Source organism: Hyaena hyaena, unplaced genomic scaffold (genome assembly GCF_003009895.1).
Source record: "Hyaena hyaena isolate Hyena2069 unplaced genomic scaffold, ASM300989v1 scaffold_15, whole genome shotgun sequence".
Lineage (NCBI taxonomy): Eukaryota > Metazoa > Chordata > Mammalia > Carnivora > Hyaenidae > Hyaena > Hyaena hyaena.
Window position 1 is genome coordinate 2,129,517 of NW_024080647.1, and position 23,368 is coordinate 2,152,884.

The following is a 23,368-nucleotide window of genomic DNA, read 5'->3' on the forward strand; positions in this document are numbered from 1 at the left end:
ATGATGAGTGACGGTGAGCAGCATTTCATGTGTCTGTTGGCCATCTGGATGTCTTCTTTGGAGAAGTATCTATTCATGTCTCCAGAAGTTTAGATCTGAGAGCACACGGGAGAGTGTGCATCATCTCCCCTCTCCCCGCACCCACAGAAAACTCCCTTTTCAGCATGCTTGTCAGATGGCTGACCATCCAACCCTTGACTTAAATAACTCATGAACAGAGCATTTACTACTCCTTCCCACTCCACACTGCCCGCCCAGTCCATTCCAACAGACTGTCTTTTCTGGTGCTCTCTCATACACTGAGCTAGGATGCAAATGTACCTGGTGGATCCCGCCAAGACACCTGGATCAACACAGAGGTAGCCACTTGTTGGCTCTGCCGTGTATTCACAGAGTGATTTGGGGCAAGTTACTTATTAATCTTTTGTACCTCAGTTTCCCCTTCTAGAAAACAAGGGTGATAATTGTACTCACCCACCAAAGAATGGTAGGATTGTTAGGGAGATTAAATATGCATATGCCTAGAATAGTGTCTGACACAGAATAAGCACTCCCTGGCCCTCGTTATCTTATCTCCACTGTGCACTATCACCGTTGTACTGTTGCGGCTGCTCTCATCCGACCTCCCATTATTATGATATTATATATTAATGTTAGTATAATAATTTTTATTATTACCTGGCAGTGGAGACTAGAGTGTAAACATATCTCCTGTGGCCTGTTATACTAGTCTTCCTGTATTACTCATGGGGGTAAGCTGGTAAGAATGTCTGCCTTACGCTGTAACCTCCTAAGAGTAGGGGGCAATGTGTGGTCATGTGGCCACTCCCACAGGGACCTCTGCAACTGTGGTCATTCGGTCCATTCATCTCCTCATCCACAAACCTCTTGGTGTCCTTAGAGAATAAGGATGAATTAGGAGGAGGAGGAAAGGACCATGGAGAAGACTTATTTAGAAAATCCGCCTTCAGAAGTGGAGGGAAGACCATTTCTTCCCTCCCATGAAAGGGAAGGGGAAATTAACACTTACTAAAGTCCCACCTTGAGTCAGACTGCATTGTAGAGATGTTCACATCTGTATTCCACTAACACCTCCAAGCAATCCCGTGAGGTAGGGGAGAAAACTGAGCCTCCGGGGGTTTTAGAACCTTGTTCAAGGTCATGGATGGGATCCATAACCAGGGCATGCGATTCTAAAGCCCACCTGTCAGGCAAAGTCTGAGGTGCAAAAATAGGGCCAAATCTTGAGCTACGCCTGCCACGGTTGGTGCGCTCAGCTCCTATTTATGTAAGATGCTGAGAGCACAATAAATATTTAGGCAAAGTTTATAAGAAAAAAAAAAGTCTGCTCGTAGGAGCACTTACCTAAACCAAAACAAGAGATGCGAGGTATTTAAATTGGTGCGAGGTTGACCCAAAACTAGCATTCAAGGTTGTATAGGCCAATCCTCAATAGAAAGTTTACAGTCTTATTTACCTTGACTGAGAAATGTTTGGAGGAATTTCCTCCACGTCGGGAACCGTTTCTCATTGACTGGCTGTGCGTGCTGTGCTAAAATGCCCGCCAGCTCCTCGGAGATCTTCACCAAAGCTGGCTCCTGCAGAAACAAATTAAATAGAACCACAAGCAATTTTACTACAGAAATGAAAACTGCTTGTGGAGTGATTAAAAACCAGGCCTCCAACAGGCAAAAAAATGTGGTTACTGTTTACCCAGAGTCAGAAAGCCATTTTGAAAATTTTCTCTATTTTTCCAGCCATTTCCGTTTTCATATTTCAAAGTGATTTGGCTCCTAAATATTGCTGCTAATAGTGCCTGTTGTCTCCAAAGGGCAGCCTCCTATCTGACATCAGGAAATCCAGCTGCAGGCCTGCTGTGTAGGCGGGCCAGCTAGCTGAGTGTCCTTGGGCGATGTGCCTCTCTCCTCTGGACCTCAGTTTCCCTTTATGTGAATAGGGGGTTACCTAGTCCCTAAGATCCTTCAGGCCCGAATGTTTTTTATTCTATGACCCTAATAAGGCTAACCCTGGGAGAAACTGTGGAGTTGGCAGGGTCTTTCTTTGGCACCTCCATCTCTTTAAACTGTGCCCTTTCCCCTTTGTTGGGGGGAGCCTCTACATCCTGCAGCCATGGGATCAAAGCCTTAAACTTGGGGCTGATGCTGTAAAGGTGGGAATTTTAGGTGGGAGTAGGTTGCAAGGGTGAGGTGGGGAGGGGTGCTGGCATTCCCCACAAGGTCGAAGCCTCATCTGACTAGATATGAGACGGGCCCTCTACTGTCACCAAACAGCCCAAAACACAGAGCCTCCTGTCAAAATGAAAACAGCTAGAAATTCCTTAGAGAATAAGATGCCTGACTTTTTGATATAAAGAGCCTCAGAGGGCCAGGACCATTTTTTTTCTGGATAGTCTTAGACTATCTAAAAAATTTCAAATAGAAGCTGCACCTCTTCAGACTTTGTTTCTGGCAGAAGTAGAGCTGGGCACTAGATATAAAGCCATTTGATGGATTATTCATATTCAAAAACATAAAGAAAAACTTGGGCTTGCTTTGGGTTTCTGGGGACCTTCTAGATCTATGTATGAGTGCTCAGTAGTTTGAAAGAGTCGGAAACAAATTTGCTGCTTTGGTGAGTGGCATTAAGAGGATCTTAGAAATAATCTATATACTCATTTATTTCCAACTTCCCTGACATCAAAAAGTGATTGTCCTGCCCATCACCCCCCTTTCAGCTCCTTGGGATATCTGTTTAATTCTGGGTCCAGTGCCTCTGAAAATCTATAATAGAAGATGAACACCTGAGAATATACTCTAGGCAGGTTCAAATAATCTGAATAATTTCTGAAATATCCAGAAAATCCTGGTGGGAGAGTCTCATTAGTTTAGTAAGTGCCTGACATACAAAACAAAAAAGTCAGGAAAAAAGGGGAGTGCCTGGCCTGGGCACGTTCAGGATGAATCCCTATGCAGTGGCGGGAGGTCTGTTCAGAAGGGCTGGGGAAGCTGGCTCAGGCCTGGAGCCTCTGCCTCGGGAGGTGGAGGCAGGAAGACTGTTGTCAGAGCAGGGGGGCCTTCTGCCTCATGCCCCGCACAGTGTACACAGTTCTGCTTTTTACTGGACATCGCCTCGGGTCTCCACAGCCCTGCATCTAAATCATAAAGAAGCATATGGAACACGCCGTTCCAATACCCTGGCCCCCCTCCTTGCTCCTTGGAACACCGTCCTCCAAGCCCACCTTTCTTTTTGTTTTATACTTGTTTCAGTTAAAAGCATTCTACTCTATCAAAGAAGACCATTGTCTGTGATTCATGAGGTGCCCCAAAGCTGGGACGCTGGAGCGTGGCTGTCAGTTCCCGCCCTGCTCAGGAAGGCCCTGTGTCAGGGAAGGAAGCTTCGCAGGCCCGGGCGTCCCCTATGACAGTGGAGACTTCTTTTCTATTCTGCCATGACTAAAGGGCTTTTCCTGCCCTGCTTCTGAAAAGTGTTAAACCACCTACTCAGAGGGGCGCCTGGGTGGCTTAGTCGATTAAGCGTCTGACTTTCGCTTAGGTCATGATCTCGCGGTTCGTGGGTTCGAGCCCCGCGTCGGGCTCTGTGCTGACTGCCAGCTCAGAGCCTGGAGCCTGTTTCAGAATCTGTGACTCCCTCTCTCTCTGACCCTCCCCTGTTCACGCTGTCTCTCTCTATCCTAGAAATAAAATAAAAATATTAAAAAAAAAAAAAAAACACCTACTCAGTGATCTACTGTGGGGCCATTCACATCAAGTCAGTTGAAGGAGAAATAATTCATCTATTCATTTAGTCATGCATATATCAATAAACTACAGGTATGACGAGTATAAAAATGACAGAGACAGACAGTATAGTGGTGGCCATTCAAGACTAGGGGTCGGGGGAATAGGGAGCTGGTGTTGATTGGCTGCAGAGATCCAGTTTTACGTGATGAAAAGAGTTAGGGAGATGGATGGTGGTGATAGCAGCATTGTGAACGTATTTACCACCAGTGGACTGTAGACTTAAAAATGGTTAAGACAGGGGCGTCTGGGTAGCTCAGTCAGTTAAACGTCTGACTTGGGCTCAGGTCATGATCTTGTGGTTCACGGGTTCAAGCCTCATGTCAGGCTCTGGGCTGACAGCTCCGAGTCTGGAGCCTATTTCAGATTCTGTGTCTCCTTCTCTCTGTCCCTCCTCAACTTGCACTGTCTCTATCTCTCTCAAAAATAAAATAAACATTAAAATATTTTGTTTTTAATTAAAAAATGGTTTAGACAGTAAATTTTATGTTATACGTATTTACCGCAATAAAAGTAATTGGAGGAAAAATGTCAAAATGTCAGGCCTTCCTTGTAAGTAGCTGAACTAGGGGAAAAGAGTCTGTGTGTTTCGTGGGGGTGAGAGAGGGTGGGACGGAAGTGGAGAGGATGTGGTGAAGGAACAGGTGGAAGCCTTGCTACCTAAATCTTGAAACGAGATCTCCATCAACTTGAGGATCAAGTTGAAACTCCCCAGACAGTGCATGAAGAGGGGTCCCTGCCTGAAATTCCTCTTGTAGCCTCCCCTCTTCCCTCTCCAGCTCCCAGCCTTGCCCCACACTCCCCTGGCTCGGCCTCCCTTCCTCCACTTCCTCCCCAGGCTGACTCCTCATCCTGAGTTAGTTCTGGTCACACCTCATCTGGGAAGCTTCTCTATCACCAGTTGGGTATCCTTTCTCTGTGCTCTCCAGCTCCGTGGGGGCTCCCTCACGGCATGGCCAGTGGTGTTGACCTCATTTGCCCCAGTGCTCTGCACAGGGAACCCTAAATGTGGACTGAATCACAGCAGTGGTAAACACGGACCTGGCCCCGAACAGCTGAAGTTACAGAATAAGGGAAAGCGCGAAACCTCTCAACAGGCACCCTCCTTGCTGCCCGGGAAGCACCTGGAGGGATGGCCACTTAAGAACCACCAATTCTTCCTGGGTGGATTTTATGGGATTCCCTGCCTCCGAGGGGCATTGGGAAGATAAATGAGGTGACATTTATGAAGTGTCACCTCAGATGCAACATGCTATGTGAGGGCCAGTGATTAAGTCGTAAGACGGTGGCTGGTGTGAGGCATCGGACAGCGTGCCAAGCTGCCGCCACTGCCTCCGCCTGCACAGCCGGCCCTTCTGCCCAATCCACAGCATATCTGCTGTGCACAAAGCCACAGCAAGGGGGTACATTTCCTAGAGGAAAGACTGCTGCAGGAATCTGGAGGATGAATTGTGTCCCATCCAGAGAAGTACACAGCTGAAGGCATTGGTGGGGTGATGTTCATTAGGGGATGCTGAGGCACATGGAGGCAGCCAGGGGCCATGATTAACTCTCTAAGAAAAATATATTGGTTGGAATAATGGGGTGAGGGTATTAGCTATTCCATTCATTTATCTTGAAAGCCTCTGATGGGAAATATGAGGACTATACTAAGAATGCCCTGATTACTAATGGAAACAGCAAGCCCGATGGAGGGCTCAAACTCATGAACCATGAGACCAAAGTTGGGTGCTCAACCAACTGAGATACCCAGGCACCCCTGTTACTGGGTGATTTTTAACAGGTGACTTAGAGACAGAAAGTTATGGAGGTTGTAGAATGAATGCTAGTTTGCTTTCTTTGCCCCCTTGTCACCCTCCCAAAGCTTGTGTGTGTGTGTGTGTGTGTGTGTATACATATATGCAAAATGTGTGTAATAGGCCAGCAATTGGGGGTGGGCATTTTCTCTATCCTACAAAATCCTACAAGCTTGTGAAGTGAGTAGGTAGAAGGTTTCACCTCAGTGAGTCACATCGAGGAGGTGGACCACCCAGTCTGTGTTTCAGAGATCCTGTCACCCATGTGGAATAGCTCATTTAGCACTCATGACTCTAGGGGTGTGGAAAGGAAAGTACGTACCTGTGGTTGATAAACAGATGTTAGAAAAACTCACTTTACTCTTTGGGAAAAAAATCCCAATGCCAGATTTCCCTTCCACCGTGATTGCATTGGGTCTGCCGGCTGCTGGACTCTGTGGAGCTGACGTGGCTCTAGACCAGTGCCCACCCATCCAGGAGAAACCTCAGCCCGGTCTTTGCCACTGCCCAGGCTTGTCACCCTTTCTCCGGTAGCCACATTTACCCTCAGTGTGCACTGACAATAGTCCGGACCTTGGAAGGTTCCAAGATACCTGAGGGGCACAGGGCACAGGCCTTCCATCCATCTCCCTCCTGACTAGCACATCCTAGAGAGTCTTGTCTAGCAAGCCTGGGCCTTGCCTCTCAGCTCACTCTCTTTTTCTATCAAGAAAGTGTACATTTGAAGGAAGAGATATTTGGCTGAAGGAAATTCACGATCTCTCAGGGGAAGCTGCTAGCATATCCAATTTAATATCACCCTCAATGACTAAAGCTACTTCAAACTCCAGAGAGTTAACTTTCCCAGGTAAATTGTGTGTGTGTGTGTGTGTGTGTGTGTGTGTGTGTGTGTGTATTGGTGAGGATGGGAGGGGAGAAAGAAGGAATACAAATTAGAATGCACTCAATATCAACCCCACCAAAACTCATTTTAGAAGCTTCTTTGCTAGATCTTCAGTGGTAAATCAGGTAAAATAACTTCTTGGCTAATCACCTCCAATCTCTCCCATCTCACATTGTTTAGTGGTGTTCAAAGGAGAAACCAAGGGACCTAGCTAGATTGTTCTGCTTTATAAAGATTTCTGATATCCCTAAATGGAGGAAAGGAGGGTGGTGTAAAGGTCAAAAGGGCAGGACAATGACCTAAAACACTATGTAGGATTGTCAATATTGAAAGTGGCTATATGGACCATCCAAGTCAAATGCCTCATTCACAGAAGGGGGGGTGGCGGGAACTTCTGCACTCACATAGGCTCTCTCTGGCTGCCTCTGACTCCTGGGTGAGTCCTTTTCACCAGCCCTGCTGCCTCTTTCAGTGGGTAAAATGTGGGGCACCGTGAAAGGTGCTCAGGATCTGAATTGGCTAGTGGCACAGAGATGGAGAGAAAGGAGGGCTTCTAAATTTGAGGGTGAATTTAGTAAGTTTGCTTTGCTGGGTTCAGGATGCATTTTACCACCGTGGTCACTAGTTTAGGTAAAATAAGAGCTCTCACTTATTGAACGCTTACCATGTGGAAAGCCCGTGCCAGAGGTTTTCTTATATTTATTATCTCAAAGCCACTCTCTGAGTGGATATTAGAGTAGATATTATCCTTCCCATTTCCTGTCACACAGCCATGAAGTAGCAAACTGGGACTCAAATCCAGTTGCTACCAGTACACCATAGTTCAATGGGATCTGTTTTTGTAACTGCCATCAGTGGGCATAAATGGTTGATCTGGGTCAGATGAGATCATTCACATGTGATGCTGAGTCTGCGCCGTCAGATTTATGAAAGAGTGGTAGAGTGGACATCTGTTGTTGGCTGCCCAGCATCCTTGTCCCCCTGTTTGGGGTAAGGATGTCCCAGACTTCCTCTCGAGAACTGCCCCGATTGAGAGTGACTCACCCTCAGCTCCAGTGTTCTTTCCTCATATTGTCTTGACCAAGGAGAAGCTTCCAGGAGCCCCTGGCAGCCATCTTGGAACACTGAGGACACCTTAGGGTGGAGCAGACATTATATACCAGGAGGAGGAGAGATGGAGGGTAATGGCATCCTTAGCAGTATTGAGCCTTTGGATCAAGACTAATCCTTGGATTTTCAGTTGGCTGAGATAATCCAGCCATTTTGAGTCAGATTTTCTGTTAATTGAAGTTTAAACATTTTAAGCAGACACACATGGGCGGGCCACACCGTGTACCCACAATCCGTGCCGGAAGCTTTAAGCCAGCAAACGTTATGATCATCTGTGCGTTGGTTATTCTCATCCTGCAATCGGTAGTGAAGTTTTCACTCATTTCTCCCCATTAAGATCATTAGGAGCAGTCCCTCTTTAGCCTGCAAAAATATGCTGAGAAGATGAAGAAAAAATGAAAGTGTCTTCGGCAAGTCATAAACTACTTCCCACACCTACTTAAAGTTTAAGGACTGCTTAAATACTCCATGTTTAATTGTTAATTGAGAATTTAAAAATCAAAAATGCCAACTTTGCCTTCGATGAGATGGAAAATTATGCTGCTGTAGAAGGTAACATAATGTAAAACAGCCAACATTACCAAGGCACACAAATGTTTTTGGTATGTAAAATTGCTTTGTAAAATATTTGCTCCATCTGCTGAAAGCGGCAAAGACAATTTTCCCTTGATAGCTAATGGCCCATTTCGGCTGTGTGGCAAGTGATTCGCCGCGGTGGCGGCTCTCATTAAACAGAATGGTGAAAATACGGTATATAATTCCATACTTATGTAGCATTATCCACTCGCTGCTTCTCCCGGAGTCTGTCCCTCATTATCTAGGCCTCCACCTTGTACCAACACGCAGGCCTAGCAGTAGATTTGACTTGAGAAGCGTTTTGTCCAACTGAGGCACATATGCTGTGCCTCCATTCCAAAGCTCAGCACAACTGCTTCCCGCCCCCCCCCCCCCCCCCAGAGACCCTAGAGAGATTTGTTCCCTTTCAACTTTCTGGCACTTAAACTGCTGTTTCTTCCCCCCCACCCCCTCAGAGGGGCCATGGTTTTCTTTCTAGGCTCACCCTATCGCGCTGCATGCTGGGGTTTCAATAGATAAAGATTAACCATTTCTTGAAATTCTTAATTGAACTCCGCACATACACAAAAGCAGGAAACATGTCTCCCCTCCCCCCGCCGAGGGCCAAAACCACTGCAAAAGCCCCACAAACGCTGTCTGTCCTTGGTTCATGGTGCACCTGGCAGTCTGTGATCTCTCTCTTCAAAGGAGTTGTTTACACTACAGCTGAATTCCTTCAACATCTGCTAAAGGAACAGTTAAAAATAAATAATCCAGGGTGGTTTAAAAAAAAGAATATGTCCATGGTTTGGGAATAATATGGAAAAGTAGTTACAGCTGCAAGTGGCAGATTTTTAAAAAATATTTTTAATGTTGGAAAATGGTTTTGAAGGGAATTGTAGGAACATCAAGTGACATCAAGTAAATACAGATGACTGTTTTAAAGATTATGCAGTCTTTTAAAGCAGAAACAGGCTGTTTAAAAATCAACTGTAGGTGGAAGTAGCTATAATTATTATTCCTGGTGATATGTTGGTAATAGGTCTCTTTCTTACCAGTTAGGGAAATATCGCTGGTTGAGAGAAAAGCTCTTTAACTGGCAATTGAAAACAGAAGAAAGCCTGTGTGCCTTTTGGACTTTGATTTTTTTCATTCAAGTGTAGAGGAGAGAGGTGAATTTGTGGAATGAGATGAGAGACCATCAAGAGAGTTTTAATTTTAATTTTATGCAAAAGGAGTGGGCAAGCATTTACTTCTCTTAATCAGAGCAGAAAGCCCTACCTTCTTTGGTATTTCCACATGTACAGATGCATATACTGGTGGCCGATGTGATAGCTTTGTGCATTTAGTATTGTTTTCTTTCTGCAGACCACGCTGGTGAAAATACCAGGGTAATAAATCAGTGAATTCCAAAAGTGAGGATTTTTGTTGGATCTGGTACAGTGACAGGAAAGTCGGAGTCTTCTCAAGGGCATCCCTCTCTCACCCAGGGGCACCGAGGACAGACGACCAGAAGCAAATGGCGCAGTCGTAGGCAGAGAGTAAAACTCATTCTGAATCTGTTCCAAATACCCGTGCCTGCTCTGTGGTTTTCAGCAAAGCAGATATTTCCGAAAGAACTCCAAGGGGGACTTCCTGGATGTGAAAACACTAACCAATTCTCGTTTCTCTCATCTTTTGCTTTATTCCTTCCTTCCACGCTGTTATTGCGAAAAACTGGCAGTTAAATTCAATTGATTCAAAATATTCCGGATCCATATGGCCGCCAACCCTGGAGCTGAGGCGGCGATAGCGCCTCACTGCTGTTCTCAAGCATTTGCCTCTCCCCTCGTCCCCAGATGGTGGGAGTAACATTTAAACCTCCGTTTCTCTGCCTTGTACAATAGACCTTGGCACCATTTCAACTGTTTACTCCGGTAATTAACAGCTCTGATACCACAACAATTACAACTCCTACGCTCTCACCACAATAATGCTATGAATTAGTGAGAGCTAATGGCTGGAAGGTAGAGTGTTTCCAGACTGTGAGATCTGTGCATTTTTAGAATAAAATAAAAGGTACAAACAGCACGCTTGCAGTAGACAATGATTACCTAGTAATTAGTTTACACAAAGCTTCCTATTTAATGGCAAAACGCTGTAATTAACGTGTGACAGAAAATCAAAGGGTACTTTGTAAGCATATGAAAAATTAACACTGCAGGCCCATAGCTTTATGTACTGATTAGAAGCATATTAAATCAATAGGACACACAAACCAACAGCTTGTGTAGCTGGTTATTATAGGTCCTCGGAAGGGGGACCCGGCTTTCATTTACTTGGGGAGGCAATTTTCCTTCTCCTGTCATCTTCCTCAGGCACAGGCAAGCACCTCAAACTCAACCCTGGCAGCCTCGTGAAAATAACCATTGAACTGGAAGAAAACATTCTAAGTCATTCTCAGAGATAAGGAAAAATATGTAAATGATTAAAGCTTTCCAACAATTGTGGTGACGTGCTGCTACACTAATTAGAAAAGACACCAACTGGAACCAGAAAATGAAGCAACTGGGTCTCAATCTCGTGGTCAGAATAAGCTCCACTTTATCAGGTCACTGCCTCTCTCTTCGACATGTGGAAGATTAAAATAACCGGAATTATCTTTTATTTTCGAGCGATCGGAAACCAGGCGGCTGTCAAGGTTTATTCTCTTAAAGGCATTATCCAGTAAATCACTGGGTGGGCACAACTGGGTCAATATTGCGTATCTTCGACAGCCACAATCCTATATAACAACGACTGATGCGTAGAACAAGGTTCTGGAAAGCTATAAGACGCAAAAAGAACTCCCAAATCACCGGAGAAAGATTTACTTGTGCATACTTGTTCAACATTACCTGCAATTTAATTGTAATGCAGTTTCATGGTAACATTAATAATAACGGGTAGCATTTCTTAAAGGCTCATTGTGTGCTGAGTACATTGCGAGCCAATTCACGAGGGTATCTTATTTAATTGTCACCACCCTTGCCCTCATGAGGCAGGTACTAATATTATCCCTTTTTACAGATGAAGAGGTAGAGACTTGGAGAGCAGAGTGATTTCCCATGGTTCCCCCCTAGTGACCTTGTTGTGCCTGGGCTATGGAACCCCCGTAGAGCTAGACTACCTCCTGCTTAGCCTGAATGTTCAATTATTCAGACTAGCCTATTCTAACACTCATTCAGCTTAAGAGGGAATTTACCAGGTCAAGCTGGAACAGCTTGTTGTGAAAAACAAAACAAAACAAAACACAAACAAAATATGTGGTTGCTTATCCAAAAACTAAGGCTTTAAATGCCAACCATATTTTTAATGCTACGTTTGATCTTGAAGTTTGGCTGCCCTAAGCTTTGTGAGAATTTATGGGCTTACTAAGATGATCATGCTCGTGTATTAAGTTGAGGAAGGCATTGAAAGTCAGCCCCAGGAACAAGCAAAGGGTGATATCTAAAACTCCCTCTCATCACCCAAGAACATAGGCAGGTATGTGAGGCAGCTGGGTTGCAAAAGCTGAAACCCGGGGCTCCCCAGCAGGGCTTGGGCTCCTCTGCCTGAAGCTCTCAGGTGTGTGCCCTCTGACCTCCCTGCCTGCTGCCCTTCAGGGAAAATGACTGCAGCTTCCATGTTAGCCAAGGAAGGAAAGCAATTCCAGCACAATGGTTACTGTGCGAGTTTCAGGGATGTTTGTGTTTCCCATGGCTCTGTCGAAAGCAGAAAAACTGCCCCTGGCACGGTGGGTCACAAAGGCAGGGACCGGGGATGGGAAGAGCACAGCTCCGGGATTTTCAAAAAGGGGTCTTTCCTTTTTTTTTTTTTTTTTTTTTAATTGTTTTATTTCTGAGAGACAGAGAGAGACAGCGTGAGCAGGGGAGGGTCAGAGAGAGAGGGAGACACAGACTCTGAAACAGGCTCCAGGCTCTGAGCTGGCAGTCAGCACAGAGCCCGATGCGGGGCTTGAACCCACCAACCGTGAGATCATGACCTGAGCCGAAGTCGGACGCTTAACCGATTGAGCCACCCAGGCGCCCCAAAAAGGGGTCTTTCCTAAATGGTCCCAGCTCTGTGTGGCAAGAACACAGCACCAGGTGAGTGGTTGTGGGTTCCACGCTAGGCAACATCGTTCATTAGCTACGTGAACTTGGGCAAGTTACTTAACTACCTAAGCATCAGTTTCTCCATCTGTGAACAGAATGACCATAATTATCAAAGTGGTGTGGGGGTAAATGAGTAGAAATCTCAGAGTTTTTAAGAGATTGAATGAAACAATTCACGTAGAGTGCTGAAAGGCCTGGCACCCCCCAGCTATTCTACAATGCTAATAATAATTATTATTGTTATTGTTATTATTGAGAAATACAGGAAAACATTAAGACTTTAATAGTGTAAATTTATAAAATCTAAGAAAATGCCTAATCTCATGTGTAGACCAATATTCTGGCAGATACTAAATATATAATCTAGGAGGTTGAGATTTTAATATATAAAAATAAACAAATAAAAAACAAATAATCATTTAATGATTAGGGAAAATGATTACCCTAGACTTTTTCTTCACCTAGAAAAACCTAGACTTTTCTCTTAATTTCAAGATGTTGTGTGTGTTTTTTTTAAAATATTTTTATTTATTTCTAGGAGAGAGAGAGAGAGAGAGACAGCGTGAGCAGGGGAGGGTCAGAGAGAGAGGGAGATACAGACTCTGAAATTGGCTCCAGGCTCTGAGCTGGCAGTCAGCACAGAGCCCGACGTGGGGCTCGAACCCACGAACAGCGTGATCATGACCTAAGCGAAAGTTGGATGCTTAACCGACTAAGCCACCCAGGCGCCCCAAGATGTTGTGTTTTTGATATAAAAGACAAATAATAGGGCCTCCAGGGTGGCTTAGTCAATTAAGTGTCCGACTCCTGATTTCGGCTCAGGTCATGATCTTACGGTTCGTGAGTTCAAGCCCTGCATCTGGCTATGTGCTGACAGTGCCGAGCCTGCTTGGGATTCTCTTTCTCCCTCTCTCTTTTCCCCTCCCCTGCTTGCAATCTCTCTCTCTCAAAATAAGTAAATAAACTTTAAAAAACATATTTTAAAAAGGCAAATAATAAACAAGAATGTGAAAAAAGGATCGCTTGCTAGCTAGTAACCAAGTAAGAGCAATTAGAAGATGCATTTGACATCTAAAAAGGGCAAACAGATCATACTAATCCAGTGCTGGTAAGGTGGTGGCAAAACTAGTATGCTTATTCTCTGCTAGTAGCCTTGGAAATTGGCACTACCTTCTTAGAAAGTAATGTGGCCATGTGTAACAAAGCCATGAAGTATTGTACCCCTGAGTCCTTCTTTGAAGGAAATAGAAGGAACTCAGAAGCAAAAAGAGATGTAAACGAAAACCAAAAATAAAAACAAATCTTTACTTCCTCCTTGTTCTTCCTCCCCTCCTCCCACCACTAAAAAAAAAAAAGTTGGAAATAAGCCAAATTTCCAACTTAGTTGTACGGTTTAATACATTAGAGTAAATCAATACGTGGGAATATTATACAGCCATCAGTTGTGATGACCACTACCTGTAAACATGAAGAATGTTTAGGACCTGGTGTTTGAATAGCATATATGCTCTTATTGTGGCTATAAGAAATAAATGTAGCATGCTTGAAAGTTAATACACAAAAATGAAAACAACTGTGTTTGGGAAAAGTGATTAGGTACTTATTTGGTTAAGTATTTCTTTAATCTGGTAATATTATCTTTTAGTTTTTCTTTAAAAAACTGTGTGATTGCAGGGCAATGGTTCTTTGGGACCACCTAGTATACCTACGAAATCCCACAAAGATGCCAAGCTCTGCCACCCTACAGTGGCCCTATGACCCAGCCCTAACAGGGTCTTAGTGGATGGAGGTCTTCACAATAGAGACACAGAGTTCCTTTCCTTTTTTTTTTTTTTAATTTTTAACGTTTTTAAAATTTATTTTTGAGAGACAGAGATGGAACACAAGTGGGGAGGAGTAGAGAGAAAGGGAGACATGGAATCCTAAGTAAGCTCCAGGCTCTGAGTTGCCAATGTGGGGCTCAAACCCACAAACTGGGAGATTGTGACCTAAGCTGACATCAGACACTTAACTGACTGAGTCACCCAGCCACCCTGAGACACGGAGTTTGAAGGCACTGACTAGGTGGGTGATGCTTCTCTGTGATTTTGTTTGCTGACTTACTGCTACAAGGACGCAAAATAACTACCGTGGCTTATTCTACTTTTTCTAGACGTGGATGCCTTGAATTCATAGTTTTAATATTTTAAAATATAGATTATTTTCCTTGATGATCCCCAAATTAAAATCAGATGTCTAACAAAGTCCACAAAAGTACAGGTGAACATAAAACTTCTCTTGCATAGGGCTAAAATAGCTATATTATGTAGTAGCATTCAAGAACCAGTTCAATTTCCTTTTCCTTTTCCTCTCGTAAGTGGTAAAAGACCTCAGCACCCTGTACCGTCCATCCAGGGAAACAGAGGTCCAAAGAAGGGCTGCACAGAGAAATCCAAACGTAAACTGGCTTATCTTTTTCCATGGAGAAACTTTTCTATAAAGATCTTTTCTCTCAAAGCAGCCTCCCCAGTAGCATCACTGCCACCAACCCCGTCTCCCAGGGATGAGGGAGGGAAGATTTACCCTTAAAAAAGGGAAGACGAAGCCATGAGGACCAGTACCACAGCGTGGGTCTCCCTGCACTGCCTTAGGTGAGAGTGGCCAGGAAGGTTTTTTCCCTTACAAGCGTGCCTTCCTCTGTGTAAGCCTTTATCCCCACTACATGAAAAGAAATACCCTCAAGTAGGGAGTGGGGTGTTGGAGTGTGTGCAAGTGTGTGGATTCATTAAACCTTAACAAGCATTGAGTATTTACGTGAGTGAGTTTACTGGGATCTGTTGGGGAAAGGAGGTGTAGTTAACCGATAGGATGAAGAGGGCAAGGCTGATACCAAACCACTATGAAAAAACTGAGACTTGTGTTCTATTTCCACCGTGGCCACCATGTAACGTTATGCTTTCCCTCTAATCACCTACATGTCTATGCTGATTTTTTGGTAATGTGACTACAGTTTTTTTCCAGCATTTGTCGACTCCATGACTTTGTTTCAAGTCTCAATTGGAACCAAATAACTCCGGTTCTAAATAGGATAAGCAGAAAAAAAAAGATGATCTTTGTATTAGCTCCTTGAGTCCGCACTGAATCATGCCTACATCCAAAACCAGTATCTGCATAAGATGCAAGAGAATCTCAAATCAGTTCAAACTCCCATAAAGAGCACTGTTTTTAATCTGTTGCCTACAACATACCAATGAGAAAAATCACGGTATCGTGTCATAAGCTGCTATGCAAATGATGGTATTTGTAAGTATTAACATAATTTAGTGCTTACAGTCATATTCTCATTTCTAATAATTCTCCCAGAATGGAGTCTTTCTCTGGACTCTTAGCCTGCAGGATAGTCTTTCATCAAGAAGCTGAAATTTTTAATAACCTGCCAGCATATGTTTTGTATGTGCAGGCTAGGCTTGATGACACAACGTCTTCATTATCAAAAGAAACAGGTCTACAAACTGTAATAGGACATTAAAACATGTCTGTGCTCATAAAGTAATGCTTTGATGTCTAAATGTGCACCATTACCATGCTCTTCTGGAACAAAGGATAATTCTAATCCTAAATTCTCAATAGCGACCCTCAGTGAAGACTGCAATTCACTTCCACTCTGAATACAATTTCACTTTGAAGGCAAAAGGAGGTCCGTAGTCTCCTGAGCGCGCGCGTGCGAGCGCGCGTGCACGCGCACACAACACGTTCTCCTGAACTGCTTTGTTTTTTATTTTTAGTTTTGGCTTTTAACTACATCCTGGCTAAGCACAGTCCCTCATGGTATAAGAAGATTTCTGCTGAATACTTATTTTTTCCTTGTTAAGCTAAAAAAATGATTTAGATAATTAATTATTCAAGAGTTTCACATTTAATAATATTAACACTAACGCCGAATGTATTTGGTGACAATTTTAAATGGTGTAGTTTAAAATCATTGAAATTAAATAATCTATAGTCAGGCTTTTAAGTGCAATTCGGCCACATATCATTATTCTAAGTATTTTTTTTAAAGTCAAACATTTTAAATTTATCATAGTCTACTATCAGGGAATTCTTTAAAAATTATTAGTTTGAAATATTGAGACCAGCATATAGTTTGCACACTAACATTTTGATTTTTTAAATTAAAAAAGTCATATTTTCATGGTTTAATCTCAGCAGCTTTGCTTTAAAATGAATATTCTGTACAATATGAAATAAAATCCAGTTTAAAGAGAACACAAGAGAAATCTCTATGGACCTCAAAATTAAATACATTTTCCTTGTTTTATTTTTTTTTTCTAAAAGAGTAATTCACTTTGGTATCCTTTAAATAATATGTAAAAAGCTGGCCCTGACAGGTACTGCATTTAGCCCATTCACTGATGGAGGGAGAAGAAAAGCCCAGAATAGATCATGGGGAGAACAGTAACATTTATCAAAGGGAACTCTCTCTTCTGACTGTTCTCTGGATTTATTCGTCATTTCACTTCTGTAAGAATAATGTGGTTCTCTCTTGTGTGCCCCTCCCTTTCCATCACTTGTGTGTCTTGATTCATATACTGCTGGAGTGGGATGCTCAAAGCAGATGCAACTCGCTGCCCAGCCCACTGCTATGTACTTCAGCAGGGAAGGGATCAGTTAAGGGAATTTGTGCCCGAATTTTCCTCATTAGTTATGCTTTCATCAGTTGGTCAGTCAAAACAGAGATTTGAAATTAAGAGAAGCCAGGCAAGGGGCATCTGGGTCACTCAATTGGTTGAGCATCTGACTTTGGCTCGGGGACATGACCTCACGGGTCATGAGTTTGAGCCCTGCATCAGGCTTGCTGCAGTCAGCGCAGAGCCCGCTTTAAATTTTCTGTCCCCTCCCCTTCCCCCTTGCACTCTCTCTAAAAAATGAAATAAAACTTAAAAAAGAGAGAGAGAAAAACCAGGCAAGTCTAGGTCCCTGGATGCAAAGTGAGGCAGCTTTTAGAATGGTGGGTTGAAGGGGTGCCTGGGTGACTCAGTCGATTGAGTGTTCAACTACGACTCAGGTTGTGATCTCATAGGTAGTGAGTCTGAGCCCCGTATCGGCCTCTGTGCTGACAGCTCAGAGCCTGGAGCCTGCTTCCGATTCTGCCCCTCTCCCCCGCTTGTGCTCTATCTCTCTCTCTCAAAAATAAATAAACGTTAAAAAAACTTTTTTTAGGGGTGCTTGGGTGGCTTAGTCGGTTAAACATCCAACTTCGGCTCAGGTCATGATCTCGCGGTTCGTGGGTTCTAGCCCTGTGTTCGGCTCTGTGCTGACAGCTAGCTCAGAGCCTGGAGCCTATTTCAGATTCTGTGTCTCCCTCTCTCTCTGACCCTCCCCTGTTCACGCTGTCTCTCTCTCTCTCGGAAATAAATAAAAAAACATTAAAAATTTTTCTTTTAAAAAATGGTGGGTTGAATTTATATATTGAGCCATTATTACTTTAATTATTAAGTTTGGAACAGACTAAGAAGTTGTACAATTCATCCTTCCACCAGTAGACGTGGAAAAATCTGTACACATCCACGCATACGCTAAGGCTTCTTACCTAGTATTTAGCTTTGGCTGGGAGGTTTTCTGGCTGCCATGTGGCATTTTCTCCACATCTCATAGGGACCCGCAGTTACATAAATTTCCTTGAATTGTCTTCAAAGCCATATGACTGCTGACAGAGTGCTTTTCTACGTTAGCTTCCAGGTGACAACCATTCACTAATAGAATTTCTCTCTTGTAATAAAATACAGCCAACTTAATAACAACAGTTGTTAGAAGCATATGATCAAGACCCACTTAGACCAAATGATGGAATTTGTAATGTTATTTGAATATGGTAAAAAAAATTACTCCCTGATTATCATAATCAACTTGAAGATGTGACTGAAGGCTCTTAGGGCCAAAAGAAGGGACATTTATAATAACCTAATCGTATAGCCTTCCAGTTATATGGAATGAATAAGTCACAGGGATGAAAGTGACAGCACTGGGAATATGGTCGATGGTATTGTCATAGCGTTGCATGGTGACAGATGGCAGCTACACTTGCGGTGAGTACCACATAACATATAGAGTTGTTGAGTCCCTGTGTTGCACAACTGAAACTAATGCAATGTTGTGTGTTAACTCTACTTACATTTAAAAAAATTTTTTTTAAAAGTTAGAAAAAATATTAAAATAACTTGATCAACCCCAGTCACTTTGTACATAAGGACTAAGGCCCAAGAAAGTCAAAAGGACTCGCCTAAGGTCTCACTTTCTGAGAAGAAAGTGCTTTCATCTCCCCGCTGAGCCTTTTGCTTCATGGCCTAACTGTTCACAGACACTGTGGGTTTATGTCACCACTGAACACTCACTTGTGCCCATTTTTTGCTCCAGTCTTCATGGCCATATCTGCTGCTCTCCTTTAGGAACCACTTGTAGTGCTTTAGGTGGGAAGGAATGTCACAAAACGCAGTCCCATTTCCTCCAAACTCATAGTCCATTTTAAAGAGCCAGCGTTGGATTTCCAGGTGATCTATGACCAGCTGACTCAGCTGTTCTATCATCTGTGGGACCCAAGACACAGCAACATTTAATATCGCTAGCTTCCTAGATTCCTTCTTCTTTCATTAATGTATTTGTGTCTTCAAATGGCCTATGTGTTTGGTTATCTTCTAATTTTTAAGACAGATTAGAAGTTTTAAGTAACGTGTCTATGTATGCGACGAAACCACTAACCAGGGGGATGAAAGGCATGTTTAAAAGCATAGTCTTAGTTATGAGAAATTCTGAAATTACCATTTTGCTGGCTTTTGACGGCAAAAGAAAGAATCTCTGAATATCTGTAATTGAATCTTGGTATTGTTTTGTTTCTTTTTTTAGAGCATGATGTGTTTACTTATTGATTCTTCAACTGATCTTTTTTATAGTTTTGAGACCATAAAGAGTTAATAGTCCTGAAAACTTTAACTGTTTGGAGCTTTGGTGAGTTTTTAAATGTTATAACCTATAAACATTTAATTTTTTCCCTCATTAACATACCTGAAATACATTTGTTTTGATGGTCAACTGGCCAAGTATGTCATATGTATTATATGAACAAGACAGGTAAAGGAGATAAAACATTCGTAAAACTACTATGCTCTATTTGAGATAGTATTCCCTCGAGAACGGGGCTCAATCCCATGGAAATGGAAGGGATAGAAGTTCAAGCTTTAATATCACAATGACAGTAGTATCTAACATTACTGAACCCTCAGTAGGAGTCAGGCCTTTGGCCAGGTTCTTTACATGACTTTTCTCGTGTAAAACTCAAAAATGAAGCAGGTACCATTATTAGTTCCATTTTATATATGAATAACTGAGATTCAGTTAATTTAAATAACTTGTCCATGATTACACGGCGTTAAGTGGCAGAACAGGGACTCCACCCGGGATGCTCTGACCCCAGCACTTAAGCTCATTCCCTCTCCGCCATGCTGCCTACTTCAGCGGCAGAGAGGTGGAGGAAGGGGGTGAGGTGGAGAAAGAAGTCAGAAGAGGAGCAAGAGAAGCAATTTTCCTTGCAGTCAATAAGCCATTTGGAATAAATTTGAATCAGACAAAAGTCTATAGCCCAGATTGCCTGATTATAAGTAATACTGTAAAAGTAGAGCCTTGGAGAAAAATAACCCATTAGATCACAAAATGACTTTTTGTCTGGTCTTCCCATCAGATGTTCTGGTCTGTATTCCTCAGAAAGAAACAAAAAAGTACTAAGCATTCTGTCTCCTGAGCTCTCTTGACTATGATCTTCTGTTTGTAGGGAGGTCTCTGCAACACTCTTATTCTCTGTGGATGAGATTTTGTTCACCAAACGGATTTTTGTATTTTGATTATTTAACCAAAGAGCATGAAAGGGCTCAAGATCATAGTTCTGCTAAAGTCTGGAGCTAGCATATTAAAATTATTTTGATTGAAGACCCAATCTGTTCTCCTGTGTTGTGTCTTTTCAGCAAGTCTTCCTGGGGATGTTGCACTCCACAGCAGTATGGAAGTGATCTCAAAATGGGCATACTTGGGATCCCCGGAAGCCCCGTGCAGCCATGGGGTATTCAATTAGGGTGAAAATGGAATTGTCTTAGCTCCCTAATTATCAGGTAGTGTCTGCGGATAATTTGGTGTTTAAATGACAAGTACTCTTGTCTGCATACCATATGGCTATGAGCATAGCCTAGAAGGTTCTGTAATATGCCTTCCAAAGTGACATCCCTTCTTTCTCCAATGTTGTGCTGAGAAGATAGATTCTATATTTAATCATACTTCGCTGCATCATGATCACACTTGGCAGAAGTAGAAATGGTCTTTGGCTGTTAATATCTGATGAAATTCTTTTGCGAGTGTAAGGAAAGGTGTGCAGGGCTTTTTAGTGTGCTAGCCTGCGTAGTCTTTTCCTTTGTGTGTTTGGATATATTGTATATTTGGAGGTTTCAACTACTAACAGAATTATTATCTGTTTCTTCCAAATCCTATTATTTGTTGCTTCTGAGAATCCTATAAATGGGTGTCTGTTGATGGATCCCCTACAGTAATGAAAAGGATCAATAGTATTGTAAAGACTGCACCACTCGAAAGAATTATGTGCTATCTTTAAGTGAAAATTGAACAGTGCTTTAAAATAGCATTGCCATTTTTGATTATTTAACCAAAGCTGTCAATATTTTATATGGAGCACATGTCAGAAAGAGAACTTGCATGGTTACTTTATGGATCAAAACAGGAAATGCTCACTGTGCTTGTGCTAGATTTAAAAAATAAACCGATAAATTACTTCATCATAAACCAAATGACTTTATGCTATTTCCAAACATTTATCAATTTTCTATTTGAGCCTCTCTCTTCAAATGAGGTAATATATTTCTTAATTGCCATTCATTTTATATGGGGATAGAGCAGAAGTGGAAAAATGTCTCTTGCTAAAATCCAGCTGATAGTTGGGAATATTTATTCACCTAAATTAAAATAATCACAGCTTTCTCTCATTGGTTTTAAGTTTATGATGTACATCGGTAAAAAGTCAGTGTTACTGATTCATCACCATCTGCAAATTCAAATCGCTGACACAGATAGATTAGGTAGGGCAGCCACTATCTGGAAAAATCTCAATGGAGCACTTTAATTCTTTTTTTTTTTTTTTTACAAATAGTTTATTGTCAAATTAGTTTCCACATAACACTCATGGAGCACTTTAATTCTTGCTGACCTCAGACATATGTTTTCAAAGAAGTGGAGTAGAAGTCAGTGGTAACTTGGTTTATTGTGATACAATTTGCACATGCCACAGATTACGTGACACATCCCTCAAATCTAGTTTTTAATCCTGCTTCTGAACACTGGCATGAGAGGGAAGTTTTACTGAATTCCACAATTAACATACAAAGTTCTGAAATATTTCCTAGCCAAGATTGCCTGAGTTCTCGTCAGTGGAAATGAAAGCAAGACTTAACATAAGTAGTGTACATACGTTTTAAAACTTTGAAGACTGTTTAATGTAATGTGCATGTGTAAAATTATAGTCTTAAAGTGCATTTCACTTGTATCCAGTCTCTCAGTGGAGTATTCTACCGGGAGGCAGAGTCAAGCAATCCACTTTGTTACCTTCAAATTCGGGTGGAGACCAATGACAGTTGAAGGGGCACACTGTCTCTCCCCCTCTTATTCAAAAACTGCCTGTACTTTTTCCAGACTTGGCTGTCTTTAGGAGCAGCTTCCTTCCTGAGCCCACCTATTGCCCAAGAACACTCTAGCAACACTGAACTATTTTAGGGCAATTTAATAAGCTAACAATACCTTCAAACGAATCTCTGAGAAGTATGATTTGTTGAAAGACTCGACTTTCGGGTTCAGCAGCGATGACGTACAGAACGTCATGGTCAAGTGACTGAGGGAAGAGGGCGGATCCCTAAATATCGTTCCTTACAAACTGCTTCGTTATGCGTAGTTCTTTAGTTTCCCAAGAAGTGGGCACCTGGCATAGTTGTGACTGGCTGGGAGTAATGGTCAAGAGATGTACGGAAACAGAGGGTGGAAAATGTTAACAGCCATTTGTCTTTTTATTTTCCTTATTGTGAAAAAAGATAGAAGTTAAATGGGAGAACACCTGTCAGAGCTAACTTAAAGATATTTCTGGTGACTGATGTTAAAGTTCTCCAAATAGTTAGGGTTCTCTCTGCTGGAGGAATGCGTAGCCACAGGCCTGATCCAAAGCAAAAACACAGAAGCAGATAGTTTTCTTCCCGGACCCATTTCCTGTCCTTTTTCCGAGATTTTTCTCCTACTCCCTGATGGCCCCTTCTTGTGAAGCTAAAGGATTGTTTTACAAGAGCCCAGGATGTCTGCAGCCCCCTGCCATAGGCCCTCTACAGCCTGACTCTGCAGAAGGGCTCACTCGCTGGGGTTTTCCAAACCTGCTCTCTTCCACCAAAATTGACTCACATTTCTTAGGGTCCTGCTGAATGAAGGGCTAGCTGATGCGATAATGAACTAACTAATCTACATTAGGGTGATAACTACTGATAGCAGATTCGTACATCAACAGGGCCTTTGATGGCTTCATCCAAATGAGTAAATATCTTGACAATTCCAGCAATTTCTGCAAGGCCAATAGGAAGATATTTTGAAAGAGGAAGGCTCAAAGCAGAGCCCATTAAATAACAAGCATTCCACATATTTTTCATTGGCTAGGGCTGTCTCCAGAAGACCTAAAGTCCCCACGAGGTCAAGAAGGCATGGGATATTTGAACAGAGCCTCACTTGTCCACCCCACGTACCTGCTGGCGACGGTAGATGCCACAGACCCCAGGAGGGACTGGCACATTGGCGCTGTCTAAGACCCGTTTACTTCCAGATTTGCTGCTGTAAAGATGAGCCAGTTCAGGCTCTGGACCCAGGATGGGGACGCCCAACATATCAGCCACAGCCAAGTCATCTCTGTGGAGGAAGCCACTGACGATGTAGGCCTCTTTTCCTTGGATGAGACTTTTTATTCTTTTGATCGCCTTGGGACTGTACATCAGGTAAGTGGCCAGGCACATATGATGCTTCTGAGGAGGGGAGGAGGGGAGATCATATCACTCT

The 23,368-nt window shown here is 42.8% G+C and overlaps 1 protein-coding gene across 3 annotated transcripts in view; it reads right to left on the reverse strand.

Moving 5' to 3' along the window:
• Positions 1–23,368, reverse strand: part of IQCH (IQ motif containing H) — a 214,952-nt gene that overhangs the window by 56,132 nt on the left and 135,452 nt on the right. Inside the window, exons 14-16 of one of the 3 annotated variants that reach the window (XM_039220106.1) lie at positions 23,062–23,334; positions 18,628–18,819; positions 1,478–1,598 (exon numbers count right to left, since the gene is read on the reverse strand). In XM_039220106.1, coding sequence (XP_039076037.1) covers positions 1,478–1,598; positions 18,628–18,819; positions 23,062–23,334 — 586 coding nt within the window. The remainder of the gene's footprint in view (positions 1–1,477; positions 1,599–18,627; positions 18,820–23,061; positions 23,335–23,368) is intronic. The other 2 variants (XM_039220114.1, XM_039220123.1) reach the window with 2 other exon arrangements.